This window comes from Myotis nattereri, assembly GCF_964212035.1.
Source record: "Myotis nattereri genome assembly, chromosome: 12".
NCBI lineage: Eukaryota > Metazoa > Chordata > Mammalia > Chiroptera > Vespertilionidae > Myotis > Myotis nattereri.
The window spans coordinates 62,185,870-62,205,405 of NC_138087.1; the positions used below are offsets into that span (position 1 = coordinate 62,185,870).

The 19,536-nt window shown below is 45.5% G+C and overlaps 1 protein-coding gene across 1 annotated transcript in view; it reads left to right on the forward strand.

Moving 5' to 3' along the window:
• ZNF462 (zinc finger protein 462) overlaps positions 1-19,536 on the forward strand; it is a 142,199-nt gene that overhangs the window by 73,779 nt on the left and 48,884 nt on the right. Inside the window, exon 8 of the mRNA XM_081102994.1 lies at positions 26-217. Within this exon, the coding sequence (XP_080959120.1) occupies positions 26-217 (192 nt within the window). The remainder of the gene's footprint in view (positions 1-25; positions 218-19,536) is intronic.

Here is a 19,536-nt window from a genome sequence, read left to right on the forward strand (position 1 = left end):
CTTTGTCCCTTGCCCCATCTCCCAGGTGAACATGCCTACAAGTGTTCTTGGTGCTCATTCTCCACCATGACAATCAGCCAGTTAAAGGAACACTCCCTCAAGGTCCACGGGAAAGCCCTGACGCTGCCCAGGCCGCGGATCGTCAGCCTGCTCTCCTCACACAACCACCACTCCGCCCAGAAAGCCACCTCGGCTGAAGAAGTGGAAGACTCCAATGGTAACGTGGGCTGCCCAGCCAGAGCTAACCCCGCGGGTGGCGGTGGGCTGGGGGTCATTGCCAATCCTTCTTTCTAGAAGGAAATCTTAGGCAAAAACATGGAGGTTCAAGTGAAGGAAGAAACGTGAAAGGGTTGAAACTAGAAATTGGAGTTGGGCCCTGGCCAATTCTTTGGTGGTTAGAACATCTGGCCTGCTGACCGAAGGGTCCTGGGTTCGATTCTGATCAAGGGCACGTACCTACGTTACAGGCTCAATCCCCGGCCCTGGTCAAGTTGCATGCGTGAGGCAACCAATGTATGTGTCTCTCTCACATTGATGTTTCTCTCTTTCTCCCTCCCTCTCCTTTACTCTCTAAGAATCAATGGAAAAACTATCCTCAATATTAACCAAAAAAAAAAAAAATGAGATTGGAGTTGGAAGGTGTTGGCAAGTCGGGAGTGTGTGTTGGTGCTGACAAGTGTGAGCTTTACTTGCGGAAAGAGCACCATGTGAGGGATGGGTTAGTGTTGGTTCTTTCACTGTTTGGGAGCAAGAAAGAGGATGGGATACCAGACAGATGTATTTCTTTGTTTACTTGTTTATATTCTGTCTTGTTCGAAAGCAATACATGTGTATTTTGAAGTGTTTGGGGTATGAGATATGTAAGCTAATGACACAGAATTCAGGGTAGGAATGGAAAGGGTGAATGGGTGGGGCGAATATGTCTGATTGGATCACAAGCTGCTTTAGGGGTAAGGCAGGGATTTCATGTAGCTGAAGGGTGTTGAGAAAGCATCATTTGTGAGGAGGGTTTAAACTGCCCAGTTTTGGAAGCTCAGAAGAAATACAGGAGGCCATGGAGGGGGTCTCCTCACTGGCAATGTAACCAAAGCTGTAGGGGAGGCAGGGAGGGAAGGAGGGAGGGAGCAAAGGGATCGATTGTTGTTTTGGTCACAGCAGGAAACAGAAGTGTCTTGATGACTCAGCTCCCCTCCCGTGAGTGAGAATCAGGTACTTAGGAGAGGAGGACGTCCGAGAAGGGCAGGAGACCTTAGAGCTGCTCTCTTCCAGGTCCCTCTAAAGCCCAGATTCCTTCCACAGCATCTCTGGTACCCAGTTATCTCCCACCTACTTGAGTACCAGGTCGGGGAGCAGGCTGTTGCCCAGGGTCTGCTGTGACATTCTTGGGAGGAGCTTGGTGGACTAGAAAGTTCATGGGGTCTTGGGAACAAAGGCTTGGCTTTGAATCTTACGTCTCTCAGTGCCAGTTGTGTTTTCCTGGGCCACCTTAGCGTTCTGTACTCCCACATGAAATTGGGTGGAGAGAACTGTTGACCTTGAGAGATTAATGAGAAAAGGTACACGAATGAGAATGAGGTGAGATGCCTGATACAACATCTGACGCGTGGTTTGTATTTAATAAATGGCCGTTTTGTTCCCGTGTGTCTCATCCTTGGATTGAAATTCTGGCTTTTGGGACCTTTTGTCAGAAGCATGAATTTGGGGTTATTTTTAACGTAAGGGTTTAAAAATGTTGACTCTTCGGGTAACCTGAAGATCTGACCACCCAACATGTCCACGTGGTCTCATTACCAGATCATCGAGGGGGCCAGTGAGTGGTCTTTATTCCTGAGGTCTACCAGAAGACCACTGTAGGAGGGGGAGGAGAGGTAACAGCTGCCTTTCATGAATTGTAGAACCTGAGAGCCTTTCCTTTGCAGACCATTAAACCCTGTGTCCCGCCCAGTAGCTTCTTCCTGGCATTCCTGTCTTAGAGGACTTCTCTTTAATCAAGCAGGTTTGTTATGATTGTGGCTTGCAATGGAGTGAGCATGCTCCCTCCTCCACTGTTGTGTAGTAGTTTAAAATGCAGGAGAAAACCCGTGTTGTTGTTTTCCAGGGAAAACTTAGAGTCTCAACACCGGGGACAGGGGCGAGGGCATGTGAAAGGGTACAGAAAATGCCCCCTTTGCACCTTGAGGTTCTGTGCTTTGGAAAAGACTGGTATGTTGCAACAAAGGGCAAAATACAGTTTCATGTACTAACATTTTTAGTGCGTTGTTTTCATCTGAAATTGAAACTACACCTGTGGAGCCTTTAGGGTGAAACTGATCCATTCAAACACCATTTCCCGCAAAGACTTTACCTGGGACACTTCTCTCAATGTCAGATCTTCCTTTGTCTTTCTCACTTGCAGGGTGGGTCTCCTCACAGGACACGGGAGTCCCACAGACCACTCACTGCATGGGGTGGACTAAGAAGAGTTAAGTTCAGGCAACTTCCTGAGTCTGTACTCTATATACTGATAGCTGCACTGTGCACAGAAGAATCAGAAATGAATAGAAGGCTGGGCTGGTGTGGCTCAGTGGTTGAGCATCGACCTATGAACCAGGAGGTCACAGTTCAATTCCCGGTCAGGCCACATGCCCAGGTTGCAGGCTCGATCCCCAGTGTGGGGGTGTGCAGGGGGCAGCCAATCAATGATTCTCCCTCATCATTGATGTTTTTATCGCTCTCTCCCTTCCTCTCTCTGAAGTCAATAAAAAATCAGGTATTTAGAAGGTAGTATCAGTACCTACATCTGAACTAATCAACGCTAAGCCAGAGACTTATCCTTTTTGTGGCTGATTTCAGGTTCTTGGAAGCTAGACTAGGTTGGGGAGGGTGGTCACAGAGTCATGATGGCACGATATTGAGTAACTCTGTGCAGCACAGAGAGTCTGTCTTGACTCAGCCACAGGCGGGTAATTTATAATAAATAGAAGTGGTGGGGTTCTTTTTCCTTTAAAAGAAAGAACAGTGAGTGTGAAAGCCCTGGGTGGCATCTATGTAGTGAGGCCTGTGCTGGTTTTAACATGTAAATAGCCAATACCAATGGGTCAGAAGTGATATATGTAATTTGATGAAAAAAAAACAAAACACACACACACACACAAAACACCTTGATTAGAGGGTGGGGAAAACAGAAAGGAATCGGCTCTTCTCGCCAATGAGTAATTCCGTGGAAAGAGAACTTTATAGTTTATTCAGTAAATGTTTTCTCGAATGCTTGCTATCAGTCTCGCATAGTTCTGGATGCTTAGGAGTGATGGAGAAGGTCGAAGGTGAGAAGGCTCTGTACTGGGGAGCCAGTGGTGGATCCCTGTCAGCGGCTAAGTCTGGGGGTGAGAAAACAGCTGTGGGGCTAGCTAGACAGAAGCCTGTAAATCACGCCTTGAATGGTGTTTGCAACACGCATGTGAGATCCAACTGCACATTTTAATGGGGTGAAGCTGTGGGGCTATTGGCTCTCAGTAGAGGTTTCCCACACTGCGGATGCCAGGACACTGGCGAGCTGCAGGCCTGGGGGGGAGCGGAGACCCATAAAACCAGGGAACTCACCACTGTGTCCTTGGCTTTCTGATTCCCCGGTGAGGGCTGTGAATCAAACGAGTTGACATGCTCGCTGCTATTTGCAGTTGTCAAATGCTTGCAGTCTTGAGCGCGAGCCAGTCTTCCCTGGCAGAAGGAAGCCGCCTGAGAAAGGTTCTCCCAAGGCCGCTCTCCCTCCCCACCCAGAGGGAGGCCTGCAGGGGCGGGAAGCTGAGAAGGGCCGGGAAGCTGGAGGGGAGGTTTCGCCCCAGCCGCCTGGCCACACACCTGTTCTGTGCAGAAACAGGGCTCTTGGGCTCTGGGCTGTCCGTCTTGACAGGTTTCAGCAGCACATGAGGGTCTTGTATGTTCTTCCTGATGGGTTGTTGGAAAGGAAAGCCACGGCCGTGTGGTGTTGGTCTTGTGTAGAGGATAATGGGAAATGACACGCCATCGCGATTCTAAACAGCGCATTAAGGGGAAATCATAAGGTTGTCAGCCAGAGGAAGCGCTCTGCTCTGTTTGTGTTTACGGGGTCCCTCCTCCTGCCGTACAAAACACAGGGCTGGGTTCTGTCAGGGTTTTCCCACAGGTCTCTGCTAGCAGTACAGAGGAACACACACACACACACACACACACACACACACACACACACCCCTACAAAATAACCAAGAAACCAGAACGTGTAGTTCAGTTGGGAGGTTTGTTTAGGTCTGAGAGGCAATGCAGTGCATGGACAGCGGATCATTAACTTAACAGCCAGGTCATTTATAAGAAGTCAGGCCAGTGGTGACGTTCCACCTCCTTACTCCCTCGAGTGCCCCCCACTCCCCCACCCCGAAGAATAGGTTATTTTATTTCTCTTACCCACTTATGCTGTATGGAATGGTCTGCTCTAGGAAATAGCTACCGTGATGTGTTTAAAACAAAAAAATGAGACCCTAAGACCAGCTGCAGATTGAATAAGGTGAATGAGTTTTTTCATTCACGTCCTGGGGAGCAGCCCAGGGAAGCAAGAACCCTGTTGTGACGCTGTCCCCTCTTTATTGTCTGTCTCAATACTGTCCACCCAGCGGGGGTGTCTTTGCTGTTATGATTAACAGGAGAATGTTCTAAGGTGCTTTGATATTGTGTGTGTGTGTTTGTATGTATGTGTGTGTGAGAAAAGTGTTCTGTTATTCTCAGTTGGTTTTTTCTATTCTAAACTCTAGCATAATATTTGCTACCAAACACTATTTTTATCAAGACACCTCTCATCAAGGGACCACAGGCACTCCTTGTCATCCTATCAGTCAAAGCCCTCTTCAGGCACTCAGTTTGCCATGCAGGCACACCCCCGCCGCGCCCCCCCCCCCCCCCCCCCCCGCCGTTCCAGAGTGGCCACTCTGTCCCGGTACTTGCTGCCGCCAGAGCCCTCCTCCCGGGTTTCTCCGCCTGGACTTGCAAAGGAGCTCTGCTGGGCGTGTGGGAGAATTCCCTCCCAGTCGGCTTCTCTCTCCGAGACTCGACTTGCGCTTTCGCCGAAGAACAGCTTTTACTGCCTCTATGCGATTACCCTTTTACCTCTGGTCTCAGCTCCCTCTTTGTGCTTGTGGATATGCTATGGTTCCTGTCCCCTAATTTTCTGTTGGGGGCAGTTAGGTAGGGACTGACCGGGGGCTTCTTGGAGACATCACAGTTTTTCATACAGTTCATGGCAGGGAGTGCTGGCATTTCTAAATCCACAGAACCCAGTTGCACCGGAGTAAGCTTATTGCATTGCCATTTAAGCGGCACGTCCCAGGATAACCAGTCCAAAGACGGGACCTGGGGGACTGTTCTAACAGAAATCTTCTGACACATGGTCTGCCAAGAGGAAAAGGTCTTTCTTGACAAAGAACATTTTGGACGTTGTCGTTGTTCCCTGCATCGCGGGGCCTTGTGAGGAGCTGGGAAACTGAGGGCCGAGGCGGGTGGAAGTCTTCCCCGCTCAGAGGAGATAGCAGGTGCCGTGGGGCTTGACAGTGGGCACTGCCAGTGTGGTCACCTGGGAGCAGAGCCCCTTCTTGGAGCAAATGCACACGGTCATTGGCCCTGGAACAGGCTCCCTTGTTGTTTGTCTCTGTCCCAAAACCTACAGTGTTTGGTTGCAGTTCAGTCCACATTCATAGACGCTCTTGCGTGAAACTGAACAACAAAACGGATAGATTAATGAAATTTCCGATTCTGCCTGACAATTTTACCCACTGGGATTTTAACTTAATATATTGGTTAGAAGGAGAGCTGTTTTATGAGATTTATCCTGGTCAATTTCTGCAAATCCTAAGTCAAGGATTGGAAAATTTTTTCTGTACAGGGTCAGATAGAAAATATTTTCAACTCTGAGCCGCACGGTCCGTGTTACAGCAACTCAGCAGGGACTGTAATGTGAAAGCTGCCGTAAACACGGCGTGGTGGCATTCCAGTAAAACTTCATGCACAGAGACAGGGAGGCCACATTCAGCCCTGGGCAGTATATCACTGACCTTTGCCAAAGATGATCGGAGGGGAAAAAGTACAGTGATACCCACGAAACTAGTCCCATCTTTAATAAATGCCATTATAGACCTTTATATTTAACATGGGCACTACTCCCTTTTTATAATAAACTAGTGACCCGGTGCACGGATTCGTGCACATTGACAGGAAATTAATTAGAAGGTAACCAGCAGGGCGGGACTGGGCCAGACGGCAGAACACGCCCTGGAGCCAACCTCCCATGGTCCCTCCCCATCTGGCCGTACCTGGGGTGGCACTGTGGCTCAAAGGGCGTCTGCAGAGTGAGCGGGGTCCCTCTGGCAGGTGGGGTCCCTCGGCCTGGCCTGCGGGGATCAGGCCAAAACTGGCTCTCCGACATCCCCCGAGGGGTCCCGGAGTGCAAGAGGGCACTCTGCAAAGTTGCTGTTGTACAGGGTGTGGAATGCAAATGCAGGTGTGCAGTAAACCAGATTTGGGGCCCACAGTGCCCCAGCAACAACATAACACACGGCCGAAGGTGGAATCTTGTGGCCCCGCAAGGAATTGGGCTCCCTCCTCTCTGGTTTCAGGGTGCATCACCCGAGAACCACCGCTGCCAAGTCACTGTCGCTCGGCAGCTCCTGTGTTGAGCATCTCCTCGTAGTTAGATGGGCGGAGGGACACTTAGCATATTAGCCTTTTATGTATATAGATTTTCTTTTCTTTTTTTTTTTTCCTTTTTTTAATTTATTGCTTAAAGTATTACAAAGGGTATTACATATGTGTCCATTTTATCCCCCCGCCCTAGACAGTCCCCTAGCCTCCCCTATCCCCCAATGTCTTATGTCACTGGTTATGCTTATATGCATGCATACAAGTCCTTTAGTTGATCTCTTACCCCCCTACCTCCTGCCCCCCAACCCTCCCTGGCCTTCCCGCTGCAGTTTGACAATCTGTTTGAGGCAGCTCTGCCTCTGTATCTATTATTGTTCAAAAGTTTATAATGGTCTCTATTATCCATGAATGAGTGAGATCATGTGGTATTTTTCCTTCATTGACTGGCTTATTTCACTTAGCATAATGCTCTCCAGTTCCATCCATGACGTTGCAAATGGTAAGAGTTCCTTCCTTTTTACAGCAGCATAGTATTCCATCGTGTAGATGTACCACAGTTTTCTAATCCACTCATCTGCTGATGGGCACTTAGGCTGTTTCCAGATCTTAGCTATGGTGAATTGTGCTGCTATGAACATAGGGGTGCATATATCCTTTCTGATTGGTGTTTCTGGTTTCTTGGGATATATTCCTAGGAGTGGGATCACAGGGTCAAATGGGAGTTCCATTTTCAGTTTTTTAAGGAAACTCCATACTGTCTTCCATAGTGGCTGCACCAGTCTGCATTCCCACCAGCAGTGCACAAGTGTTCCTTTTTCTCCACATCCTCTCCAGCACTTGTCGTTTGTTAATTTGTTGATGATAGCCAGTCTGACAGGTGTGAGATGGTACCTCATTGTTTTGATTTGCATCTCTCGGATGATTAGTGACTTTGAGCATGTTTTCATATGTCTCTTGGCTTTCTGAATGTCCTCTTTTGAAAGGTGTCTATTTAGGTCCTTTGCCCATTTTTTGATTGGATTGTTTATCTTCCTTTTGTTGAGTTGGATGAGTTCCCTATAAATTTTGGAGATTAAGCCCTTATCAGATATGACATTGGCAAATATGTTTTCCCACACAGTGGGTTTTCTCGTTGTTTTGTTGATGGTTTCTTTTGCTGTGCAGAAGCTTTTTATTTTGATGTAGTCCCATTTGTTCATTTTCTCTTTAGTTTCAAGTGCCCTAGGAGCTGTATCAGTGAAGAAATTGCTTTGGCATATGTCTGAGATTTTGTTGCCTTTGGATTCTTCTAGAATTTTTATGGTTTCCTGTCGTACATTTAAGTCCTTTATCCATTTTGAGTTTATTTTTGTGTATGGTGTAAGTTGGTGGTCTAGTTTCATTTTCTTGCATATATCTGTCCAATTTTCCCAACACCGTTTATTGAAGAGACTATCTTGGCTCCATTGTATGTTCTTGCCTCCTTTGTCAAATATTAATTGAGCATATTGGTTCGGGCCGATTTCTGGGCTCTCTATTCTATTCCATTGATCTATATGCCTATTCTTGTGCCAGTACCAGGCAGTTTTGAGAACAGTGGCTTTGTAATACAACTTGATATCTGGTATTGAGATCCCACCTACTTTGGTCTTTTTCAGGATTGCTGCAGCTATTCGGGGTCTTTTTTTATTCCAGATGATAGCCTTTTATGTATATAGATTTTCTTACCGATTTCAGAGAAGGAGGGAGAGGAAGAGAGACTTAGAAACATCAGTGATGAGAGAGAATCATTTATCAGCTGCCTCCTGCACGCCCCCTACTGAGGATTGAGCCTGCAACCCAGGCGTGTGCCCCGACCGGAATTGAACTGTGACCTCCTGGTTCATAGGTCGACTCTCAACCACTGAGGTACACTGGCTGGGCACATGTGGACCACTCTTAGGTGTCACTCAGCATGTAACGCGACCTGAATATGTTCTTTATTTTATATATGTAGGAAAGCGTTAGCATGTAAGTTACATTTAAGCTTAAGAGAAACTGTTTTCTAAGAAATGATGTTGCTGCGTCGAGCGCCAAACTACAAACTCATTTAACCTTGACTCTAGCAAAACTAGACACTTAAAAATCAAGATCTGAAGTGCCTGCTTTTCAAAGAGAAGCTTTTCCGATTTCTAAATAGGTCAGACCGAAAACTCAGCCTTTACAAGGAGCCAATTAGTTGCAAGGGCATCAGACCTTCCACACAGGTGCCCACTGCAACCAGATTTCTCTTGGGGTGAGAGAAAGAAGAGGTGGTTTCTCTAAAAATGACCATAATGAAATGGAAAGTCTCAAGTGAATAGTTGTGTAAAGTACAAAGATGTACATCGTTCAGAGCACATAGGCTCCAAGGCATCATTTTAATGGCCGGACCAAGACATTTAATGGGTTCTGCTGATCTCCAAATTATCTGACCGGAGAATGCTAACCTCCCCTTTTCGATACCCGAATTTCTACATTAAAATGTGATCTGGAGTTTATTTTCATGCTTATTATGAAGATGGCATTTCTGCTCTAAAGACTTCGAGTTGGTAACGGCAGTGGTGCAATGTGGCACAGGTGATTCTGCATCCTCTGTTGGACGCCCAGACATCTTCAGAGGTTGCCTTATTGGAATTTGTCTTCAACAGCAAATAGGAAGCCTCCACAGTGGCCACCACCCTGACATTGAATATCACGTTATCTCTCCTTCCCAAGAAACCCACCTGCCTGAGATTTCTGGGGCTTTTTGAATTAGCCACAGTTTCATGTGCCAAGGATTAAAAAACATTGCAAGTGTAAGCTTTCCATGTCCTGGGAACTTAGTCAACTAACCATCTTCCTCTTCCCATGCCAAGAAAAACATTTGTTCATCAGAAATATAAGCATAGCCTTAGCCGGTGGATAGGGCATCGGCCTGCGGACTGAAGGGTTCCAGGTTCGATTCCGGTGAAGGGCATCGTTGATGTTTCTGTCTCTCCCTCTACTTAAAAGAAATATAAGCCTATACTACCCAAGTCATTCAGAGCTAGTTTCTAGCAACACTAGCGTTTGCTTCATAATTCCATGTCTGATAGTTTGCATCTCCTGCTTGAAGATTACCTTTAAGTGTTCTGGAACCCCAGTTATGGGAAGTGGCTAAAAGGGAGAAGAAATCTATTCTTTAGCGGAAAATATATTCAGTTGTTGGTCAACTCATCTAAATGACTAATCTCGGTTCTTTTTGAAAGAATGTTCGCTTGTCTTCTCATTGCCCCCCTCGAATTTTCTTTCCCTGGAACTGGAGCTAGATCATTGAGCTCAATTATATTTGTATGAAATTCCTCCGTTTTCTTGAGACTTCTTATGACTTCCTGGTCCTCTTCTCACTTTCAAATACTGTTCTGCATTAGAGGGTTTTACACGAGCAGAAAGGAGGTTTGGATTCGGGAGAGCTAGCGTGCAGGAGCTGTCACTGACAGGTGTAGACCCTGGCATGGCCTTGCTGCAGGAGAGGCTGTGTCCTGGGCAAGATGACTGACTGTGTGCAAAAGAGGTTTTTTCAAAATGCTTTTATTGATTTTTAGAGAGAGAGGGATAGAGAGATAGAAACATTGATGAGAGAGAAACAGCAAAAGAATTTCTTGTAAGTGCTGAGCTGAAAAGAAGATGCCAGAAATTACCTTTTAGAAATAACTATCATTTATTTTTTAAAATAAGTCACCTGAGGTTTTATGGTATCACCCAGAAAAGCATGTCCAAATCATGTACACATTTCGTTGTTAACGCATTCATAATCCTAAATAATACCCTATGGAAAAACCCCACTGGTGGCGGTTAAATAAAAGCAGCAAGGTGAAAGAATGGCCACTGTTCAGGTAGGAGGATCTGCTTGCCTTTTGCTGGGTTCAGTCCCTCACTGTTTACTCCCAGAAAGAGAGAGGCTCCTGCCATACAGGCTTTTCTCCTTTGCAAGCAGTTTCAGAGTCGTCAGGCTCAACCCAGAGGGCATGTTTGGCCCAGAGTGCAGGGCGGGCTAAGGTTTTAGTTACCAGGACATTGCTGTCCGAGAAGTCATCCTGGGGCTAGGTTCTTGAGCTTCCTGGGAGCACAGCATATTCTTAGATGACTTGTGCAAGCCACGCTCCTTATGTCATCTTTATTTTCATGCGCCGTGAGCCCTGCAAAGCTGCAGGGACAGCCACATGAAGCAGAGCAGGACCTTCTCAACCCTTCATCGAGGCCTTGATATTTTTGGCATTGCTAGTTATTTTTTCCTCCTCGACCAGAGTGAAACTCATCCATTCTGGTTTATTATAGGAATGCTGCGTCTGTTGAATCCCTGAGTGATAAAACTAAGCGTTGTTTTGTTTTGTTTTTTAATTCTGCTGATTGCCTTCTATTTGTCATCTGGATCAGTATGTCCTATAAATCGGAGGTACAAATTATCAGTCACATTTAAGAGAGAAGGAGACTGCGCCCCTGAGGAATGAAATGATGAGTCCAAAGATCACGAAACACGTATGTGGTGCAGCCGGTCTAAATCCCAAGCCGTGTTGGGAGTGTCTGTGCCATCTCATGGAAGACTCTCGGCAGAAGTACACACCCATAAGTGATCCACAGCCACTAGGGCACAGCCTCGTCTTTATGTTTGGGGATACTGGAATTTTCCTTAGGAAACGAAAGCCAAGTTTTTATTGTGGGTTGATAGACCTACAGATGGTCTTAAGTTGTAAGAGCAGAGTAGACTGAAGTGAGAAATTGTGCATTTGGATTTTAATAATTGTAACCTTGGAGAAGAAAAGGGATTGATGAGTCCTGGAGGGCTCCTTGGAAGAGGTGGAGCTCAGGCTGGGCCTTGGCGGGTGAGTAGGAGTTTTACAGGGGCAGAAGAAGTCCATAACAGGTGGAAGAAGTATCAGAAGTGAGCGAACTTATAGAAGAAGGGATCTTGAAACAGCAAGGAGACCAGTCTGACTAGAGGGGTGGGTGTGTAGGGAAGTTAGTGGGAGGACAGTGGGGGGTGAGGAGAGGTAGAGCCAGATGACAGGGTACTTAGTACCAGGAAGAAGCCTTTAGATTTGTTAAGCTGGCTGAACAAGGAAGACCAGCAGCAAGGTGCCTATTGCTTTAAGAGGTCGTGGGGTACTTTTGAGCTGGTATCCATAGGTCTTCAAGAATGAATTCATCTATATGACATTCTGGAAAAGGCAAAACTATAGACAGTAAATAAAAAAGTAGTGGTTGCCAGGAGGTTTGGGGGAGGAATCAAAAGGAGGAGCATTTGGGGAGCATAGATTTCCTTGTATGACATTATAATGGCAAATATACGTCATTACACATTTGTTCAAACCCATAGAATGTACAACATCAAGAACTCTGATGTAAATTGTGGACTTTGGGTGATGATGTGTCAATGTAGGTTCATCAGTTGTAACAAATATACCACTTTGGTGTGGATGCTGATAACGGGGAAGGCTGTGCATGTGGGGGGCACGGGGTCTATGCGAAATTTCTGCACCTTCTACTCAATATTATTGTGAACCTAAAGTTGCTCTAAAAAATGAAGTCTATTAAAAGTAAACAAAAGAGACAAAAAAAATAGTCATGGGTGGTAGTTACCCCTTTTAAGATGCTTGCATAGATTTTCCTTCTGATTAGAAAAGTAATACCCGTTCGTGATTAAAGAACAGCTCTATGGCACTGCCTAATAAAATGGGGCCACCCATAGTGCCAGCCTCTCTCTGAGCATCCAGAATAATCCCTAGTAACAGTGTGCCCTGGAGTCACCTAGATGTCTTTTATGCATACACACACTGGGCCTGTCTTATTTTTTTTTAAACTGGGACTGTAATACACAGCCTAATTTGTTCATGTTTTTGCTCTCACTTGAAAAGTTCTCTCACTATTGGACTCACTGTAGTTTTAAAACATGGGGGTCCATATCTCAAAACAAAACCAAAACAAATGATTCCTCTTCAGATAATAGATATTGAGTCCTTAAAGGCTTGTATGTTTGTGGATGTGATGCCTATGTTTAAGGTGAGAATTCACTAATTTATTTCATTTTAAGGCTCAGTCATCTCCTTAAAAATTACTTAAGTAAAATGTCTTTTCTTACTGCTTCAGACTTAATACACTTGAAAATATTGGCAAATGTTCTATAAGTTACATGACAAAATCAGGATTACAGACTGTCTAGACTGTTCAGAGTAATGAGCTGAAAATGAGATTTTGCGAAGGGATAAATATGAAATAGGGTGGGTGGCTTCTGGCCTTTGCATTTACTTCCATGGCTAGTCGTGCCAAGCAGGCTTATAATTGGCAGTTCTCCTATCTGTCTCCCCACCTAAACTGTGTGCTCTCTGAGGTCCAGGGCTGTTTCAGAGCCCTAGCACTTGGCAGACCGTTCAACAAATATTCCTGGACTTGAATTGGGGCAGCAAAATGAACCACACCCACAGAGAACCAACAGAACAGTAGTTTAAGTGTGACAAAGCCTGGGAATTTCAGCGCCTGGGGGCTCAGGTGTGTCATTAGTGTCTGGGGAAAGCCAGTGGATTGGGGCTGCCTGGATACCGAGACGTGCAGTCTGTGCAGTCCATCACTGTTGCCTAAGTCCTTGATCACACCTCCTTCCTCTAGGTAACTTTGACCACACACCTCCGGCCCCACCCGCCCCACCCCCAATGGCAACACCATATCCCTTTCAGCTTTTTGCAACCAAAGTGACTAATGCTCCCCTTCTTCCATGCAGCCAAGAGGAGGGGGCGCATTCCTTACCTTCTGCCACCGCTTGAGAATATTTCCACTTCCCTTTTCAGACACTTGCTCTCTGCTTATTTCCTCCTCCTTACCTTCTGGAATGTTCTTTTACCTTTCTCAGTGAACGCAGTGCCAGTCTCACAGTCGGCCCTTTCACTCCAGCCGTGACCATCGTGCTCTGGAATTCCAATACTAGACTCAGTGGTAATGACCCAGCAAATGGAGTTAACCCTTGAACAATATGGCTTTGGACTGCTTGGCTCCCTTTACACGTGGATTTTCTTTTTCTTTTTTTTTTCTTTTTTTTAGTAAATGTACAGTTGGCCTTCTGTATTTCCAGGTTTCCCATCCACGGATTCAACCAACTGTAGGTGGAAAACCGTGTTTTCTATCCGTGGTTGGGAATCCGTGGATGCATTGTTCTGTGCCATTGTATACAAGGGACTAGAGCATCTGCAGATTTTGGCATCTGCCACCGCCCTGGAACAACTGCCCACAGATACTGAGGGATGACTGTACTCGGTCTCTTCAGCTAGACATTTACCTCCTTCCTAACTCTACACCGACTGCCATTCACCGGTGGCTAAATTGCCTATAATCGCTCCAACTCCTGCATCTCCAGCTCTTCAGTTCTCTCTGACCTCTACCCTGCCCGCCTCTCCCACCCAGACGCTGGAGGCAGCTGCGTCAGAGGGGTTTTCCCCAGCATCCTTGTGACCCTAACGTCCTTGTCCTCTCCTTTACAACTTGCCAGGCCCCAGCCCTGATTGGCCCTCGCTCTGCACTTCTGGTTTTAGCCGTCTTCCTGGCTCAGTGTCAGCCTTTTCCGATCCGTTTTCAGGATTATCCTTGTTAACCACAGATCTGGTTTGCTTTTAAAAATAAATTTGAGCTGATTCAGATTTATCCCTCTCGAAAGTCAGTTTGATAAGTATTCCAAGGTACCTTCTAGAGCAGTGGTTCTCAACCTTCCTAATGCCGCGACCCTTTAATACAGTTCCTCATGTGGTGGTCACCCCCAATTTCATTGTTACAAATTGAACATAATTAAAGCATAGTGATTAATCACAAAAACAATATGTAATTATATATGTGTTTTCCGATGGTCTTAGGCGACCCCTGTGAAAGGGTCGTTCGATCCCCAAAGGGGTCACGACCCACAGGTTGAGAACCACTGTTCTAGCATGAAAGAGAGAGAAATGGAGCCACGTCGGATGTGCTAGAACTTGTAGATTGTTGCTGATAGCAAAGAAATGGAGTGAGGAGCTAGATGGTAATAGCTGTAGCGATCACAAATTATTGTACTTGTGAGTTGCTATTTCAGTTACTCCAGTTTTACAGTATTTTAAAATTTTGCCCATGGGTAAGTTTTTAATTAAGAATATGGAGAAGGAAAGATGAAGAAAGCCACATCTTCCTTGCATGCAAGCAGGGAAAAAGCCACCAACATGTCTTTCAGAAAAAAACAATAATCGCGATAACTAAATCAGAAGCGGACAGTAAAGTGTAAATAAAATTCCCAACTAACGCATTTAAATCAGCAAATTCTGTATATTGTTAAGTTAGCAGTAAAATAAAACCATTTCTGCTAATACATCCACAGCATACTGTTGCATCTTGGTTATGTTACCTACATAATGGAAGACTAACTCTTTAAAAAATAAAATCCGGTACTTAAATAAAAGATAGATTTATTTTTTCTCTTTAATTTATTTTTTCCCCAATGGCTTCATTAGTATGCCTCTATCCTGTAGCTTTTTAAAAAATCTGCATTAGAGGATATGTTTATTGGTTTTTCTTTTCTTTTTTTTTTTTTTTAGAGAGAGAAAGAGAGAGAAACAGAGAAACATCGCTGTCAGAGAGAAACATCAGTCGGTTGCCTTCTGTACGTGCCTCGACCAGGGATCGAACCTGCAACCTAGGTATGTGCCCTGACTGGGAATTGAACCTGCAACCTTTTGGTGTACAGGACGATGCTCCAACCAACTGAGCCACCTGGCGAGGGCTATCCCTCTAGCTTTTTTAAAATAAAAACGTTTACTTTTCACTATATTTCCCTCCTAATTTTCTGAGCTATTATCTAAATCACAGCATGCCGATGGAAGAGTGCTGAGTACATAGATGACCACCCGTTGTGTGTTGCCGGAGCAGGAAGGAGTGTGAGAACTGCAGGGTGGAGGGACGGTGGTCCTCTGTAAGTCCAGGGCAGGCTTACGGTTTGTTTGTTGATTTACTTCCTATTTATTTATATGTTACCAAAATTGGGGGATGACAAAAACAGTACCTCAGAACTTTTAAAACTGTAATACCTGGAGCAAATTGGAGGAGGTTTTATACTGATCGTCATCATCCCAGTGAAAGGAGGGGGCTACTGGAGCTGGTCGTCTAAGTCCAGAGGGAGTTAGGAAGTGCCGAGACCCGCCCAGGCCCACAGCACCAGCTCCCACTCAGGTGGAGCAGCTCCCACTCAGGTGGAACAGCTCCCACTCAGGTGGAGCAGCTCCCACTCAGGTGGAGCAGCACCCACTCAGGTGGAGCAGCTCCCACTCAGGTGGAGCAGCACCTGTGCCCCTGGCTTCCTGCGTCGGAAAGGGAGTGGGGGGAATTGACAGCAGCAACAGGGCTGCCACATTGGACGACACAACAAGCCCTTCCGAGCTCCGGTGGCGGCGGCTTCCCTGGGACACTCTCACTGGGGAAGCATCCAAGTGTTCCATGGAACCACTTCCTCCACTCGTAACCCTTTCCCCCCTGTGGAATCCTGGAGTCCCGCTGCAGGTCTGGCCTCGAGCGCGACTTCCTGTGTATCGTTGGGTTCGTTTTGGTTGAGCAGATGCCAGGAGAAACCGTTTCACCCAAGCGGAGCTAGTGAAAATTAGGGGCAAGTGATCTTTTCAAAACTGGTCTCTGTATGGATCATCTTTCCTCAATAGTCTGCACAGGAGATGTTGGACCCCTGAGGTTGAGGTTTGGCTTGAGAGCGGCCGCAGGCCCCAGTCCAGGAAACACTACCCACGTGGCAGGCCACGAACCGCCCGGCCTGGGCAGCCTTAGGCGGGGGTCCTGGCAGCACCCGCGCTGCCGGTGAGTGAGTGCTGAGACAAGCCCTTCCCCTTCTCTGAGCCTCAATGTCTAATGTGTAAAAAAGCGATGCCTACTTTATGGGGTTATTTCCAGGATCAAATGAAAAGACATACAGAAATGCTTTCATATTCTCAATTACTGCAGAAATAGTTGATATTATTAAAGTAGTATAGTAGGAGCAGATTTCTTGTTAGTTTATGAAAATTTGTCATCAACCAGAGGTTGATGGGGATTTTATTTTTTAATGAAAAAGGAAGAAAATTTCAATCTTGTGTTGGAAGCTGAATGAAATCTCTTTACATCGGGAGCTGTTTCTTAGGAGTCTAAAGTAATTCAGTGTTTGGGAAGTGATGCTTTTCTGGAGCTCTGATCATCTAAATGTGTTTTACCTTTGGGGCTAATTTGAAACCAACCACATAGGAAACTCCACAGCACTTGACGTCCTAATGGGTACAAGGCATCGATAGCCCCAGTGTCAGACGCCCTTCGTGTTTTTGTTATTGACGTTAATTAATATGCATTTTACACTATCAATTATTGCTTATCTTCCCACTGACTTACATTGTTTCATTTCATTGACTACAACAGTCGCATGAAGCCGGTCAGCAACCTGTGTAAAACCCAGCAGCTGGCAGAATAACCGAATGAGTATTTTATAATCTTGCAAAGTCACTTTTCACTTCAAAAGCCACCTAATTATTTCCCAATCTAAGAATCAGGGATCCGGTTTGTTGTTTTTTTGTACGAACGCTCTGCTTTTTACCCAGGGCGTTCTGGGAACTCTCGTAATGAAATGCAGTAACGTAAAGCACGCCCCCGTTTTCCCTTTGGAACGATGTTGTAATTTTTAAAAGATTACATTCCTGACCAAATACTGGGCTCTAGATCAGAGCTAAGGATTGACCACATGTATTAGGAGACATCAGACTGTAACAACAAATGAGTGAAGTCGTTGGAAACAGCAAAGGTATGTTCTTAATCTTACTGGATGGATTCAAAATACGCTGCAGAGATTCCTGTTTTCATAAAGTGCGTGGTCATTTTGTTTACTTCATTAGAACTTAAGAAACTTGTCTGAAGATGATTGGAAATGGTCCAGCGAAGCACATTTAAAACGTTTCGGTTGATTCCTTTTATTCCCCATATCATGTCATCTGAAGTTAGCAGATGCATTCAGAATGATTCCACTGATTTTATGGCCACGTCAGGCTTTGTAAAGGGTTTCAGTCTGTGAGTCTGCTACTGTTGAAGCTGCTGGTGATGATGATGATGGTGGTGATGATCAAGTGTGTGTGTGTGTGTGTGTTTTGTTTTTTTCACTGAAAACTCAAGGTTAACTGTTCCCTCCCTGCCACTCTCTCCTTACCCGCCCTGTTCCTACAAAACCTTCGCCTTTGGACTGCTCAAGGGCAAGGTGTGCTCCTGGTCTGTTGTTGGCACCTCCCATGGCTTTGAAATGCCTTACACCCGTGATGGCGAACCTTTTGAGCTCGGCGTGTCAGCATTTTGAAAAACCCTAACTTAACTCTGGTGCCGTGTCACATATAGAAATTTTTTGATATTTGCAACCATAGTAAAACAAAGATTTATATTTTTGATATTTATTTTATATATTTAAATGCCTTTTAACAAAGAAAAATCAACCAATAAAATGAGTTCGCATGTCACCTCTGACACGCGTGTCATAGGTTCGCCATCACTACTTTACACACAACTACGGGGCCATTCACAGACCGTCTCTCAGTGAAGCTTTGAAAACTCTTTGGAAATTGCCAGGACCCTGCAGGCCTCTTGCTATTGCTGTTTGATTACTCCAGACCAATCGCCTTCCCTAAGTGAGGGCATTCATAGCTCTGAATTGGTGGACCCGAGCATTCTTAGGGGAAAACGACTGGCGGTAGGAGAAAGAGAAGGCACCTTCCATAGCTCCGTAACCAACATTTTAAGTGCCTTGTTCAGACGTGAAAGACGCTCCACTTTTCCCATCCCGGTCTGTCCCGTAAACCCGTAGAAAGCACTTAGTATTGATCTGGTAACTAATTCGTTATTGGCTTAACCTACTTCTTAACTCTGTTATAAAACAAAATTCAACTGAGTAAATTTTAAAGCTCTTACTGGCTTTATTCAACGGTAGATGAATTAGTCTGTGTCCAGCCTATCCGAAAGGCGCTCTGAGGAGCTGTACACAGCGGAGGACTTGCAGGCCGGAGGGAGCAGGAACGGGATGTTACTTACCCGGGGCAGAAGAGGGGGTTAGTCCTTGCAGGGTTACTTCTTTGCGGGGTGACGGGTCTGTCAGGCGGATTTCCCACTGGTGCTGCTCAGGACATTGCTGATTGACAGGCGGAAGATTCCATTTCTGGGAGAGCTGGAACTATTGAAATTAAATCTCAGTTTGGTGATGTGGGACTTAGCAGAAGTGGCTCCATTTTTCTGACTGTTGTCTTATTTTTTTAATAGCTCTGTTAAGAAAAATTATAAAGAAAACAAAAAACTTTAAAATGGACATACATCTATATTTGTGGGTGTCTTGATTAGTTCACCCACCTTTCATTCTCATCGAGCGATCTGACAGCCCTTTAAGCTGTAGAAAAGTGACGTTAATGCAAACGGCTCTTCCCATATTATAAATTTGTTGTGCCTGTTAAGAGTGCAATTGATCATTGCCTGTGGAGAGATAAGTTTTTGCATATGTGCATAAACTCATTTAAGCTTCCTTTACTTCCTATAAACATGTGGTTTAAAAAAAAAAACCTTCTCTGACCAGTTGTGACATCTTACTGGCTCCCTCGTTAATGAATGAATTAAATAAAAATCTTGGATGATTAAGCATAAACATCCCATGAGACAGGACCTTCTATGCATGCTTAGAAAACATCTCTGGGTTCAAATAGCCCATCACGTTTATGCCTACTTTTGGTTTATAGGGTTAATAAATAAAAAGCGCGATTAGGTTTTATGGGCCCAATAATTGTACTGTGGACGTATGCCAAGAACTCTTCTTGCCTCAGGAGCCTCGCTGGCCATGGCCTGTGGGGTTGGGTGGGTGAGTCCGGGTTCGAATCTTGCAGA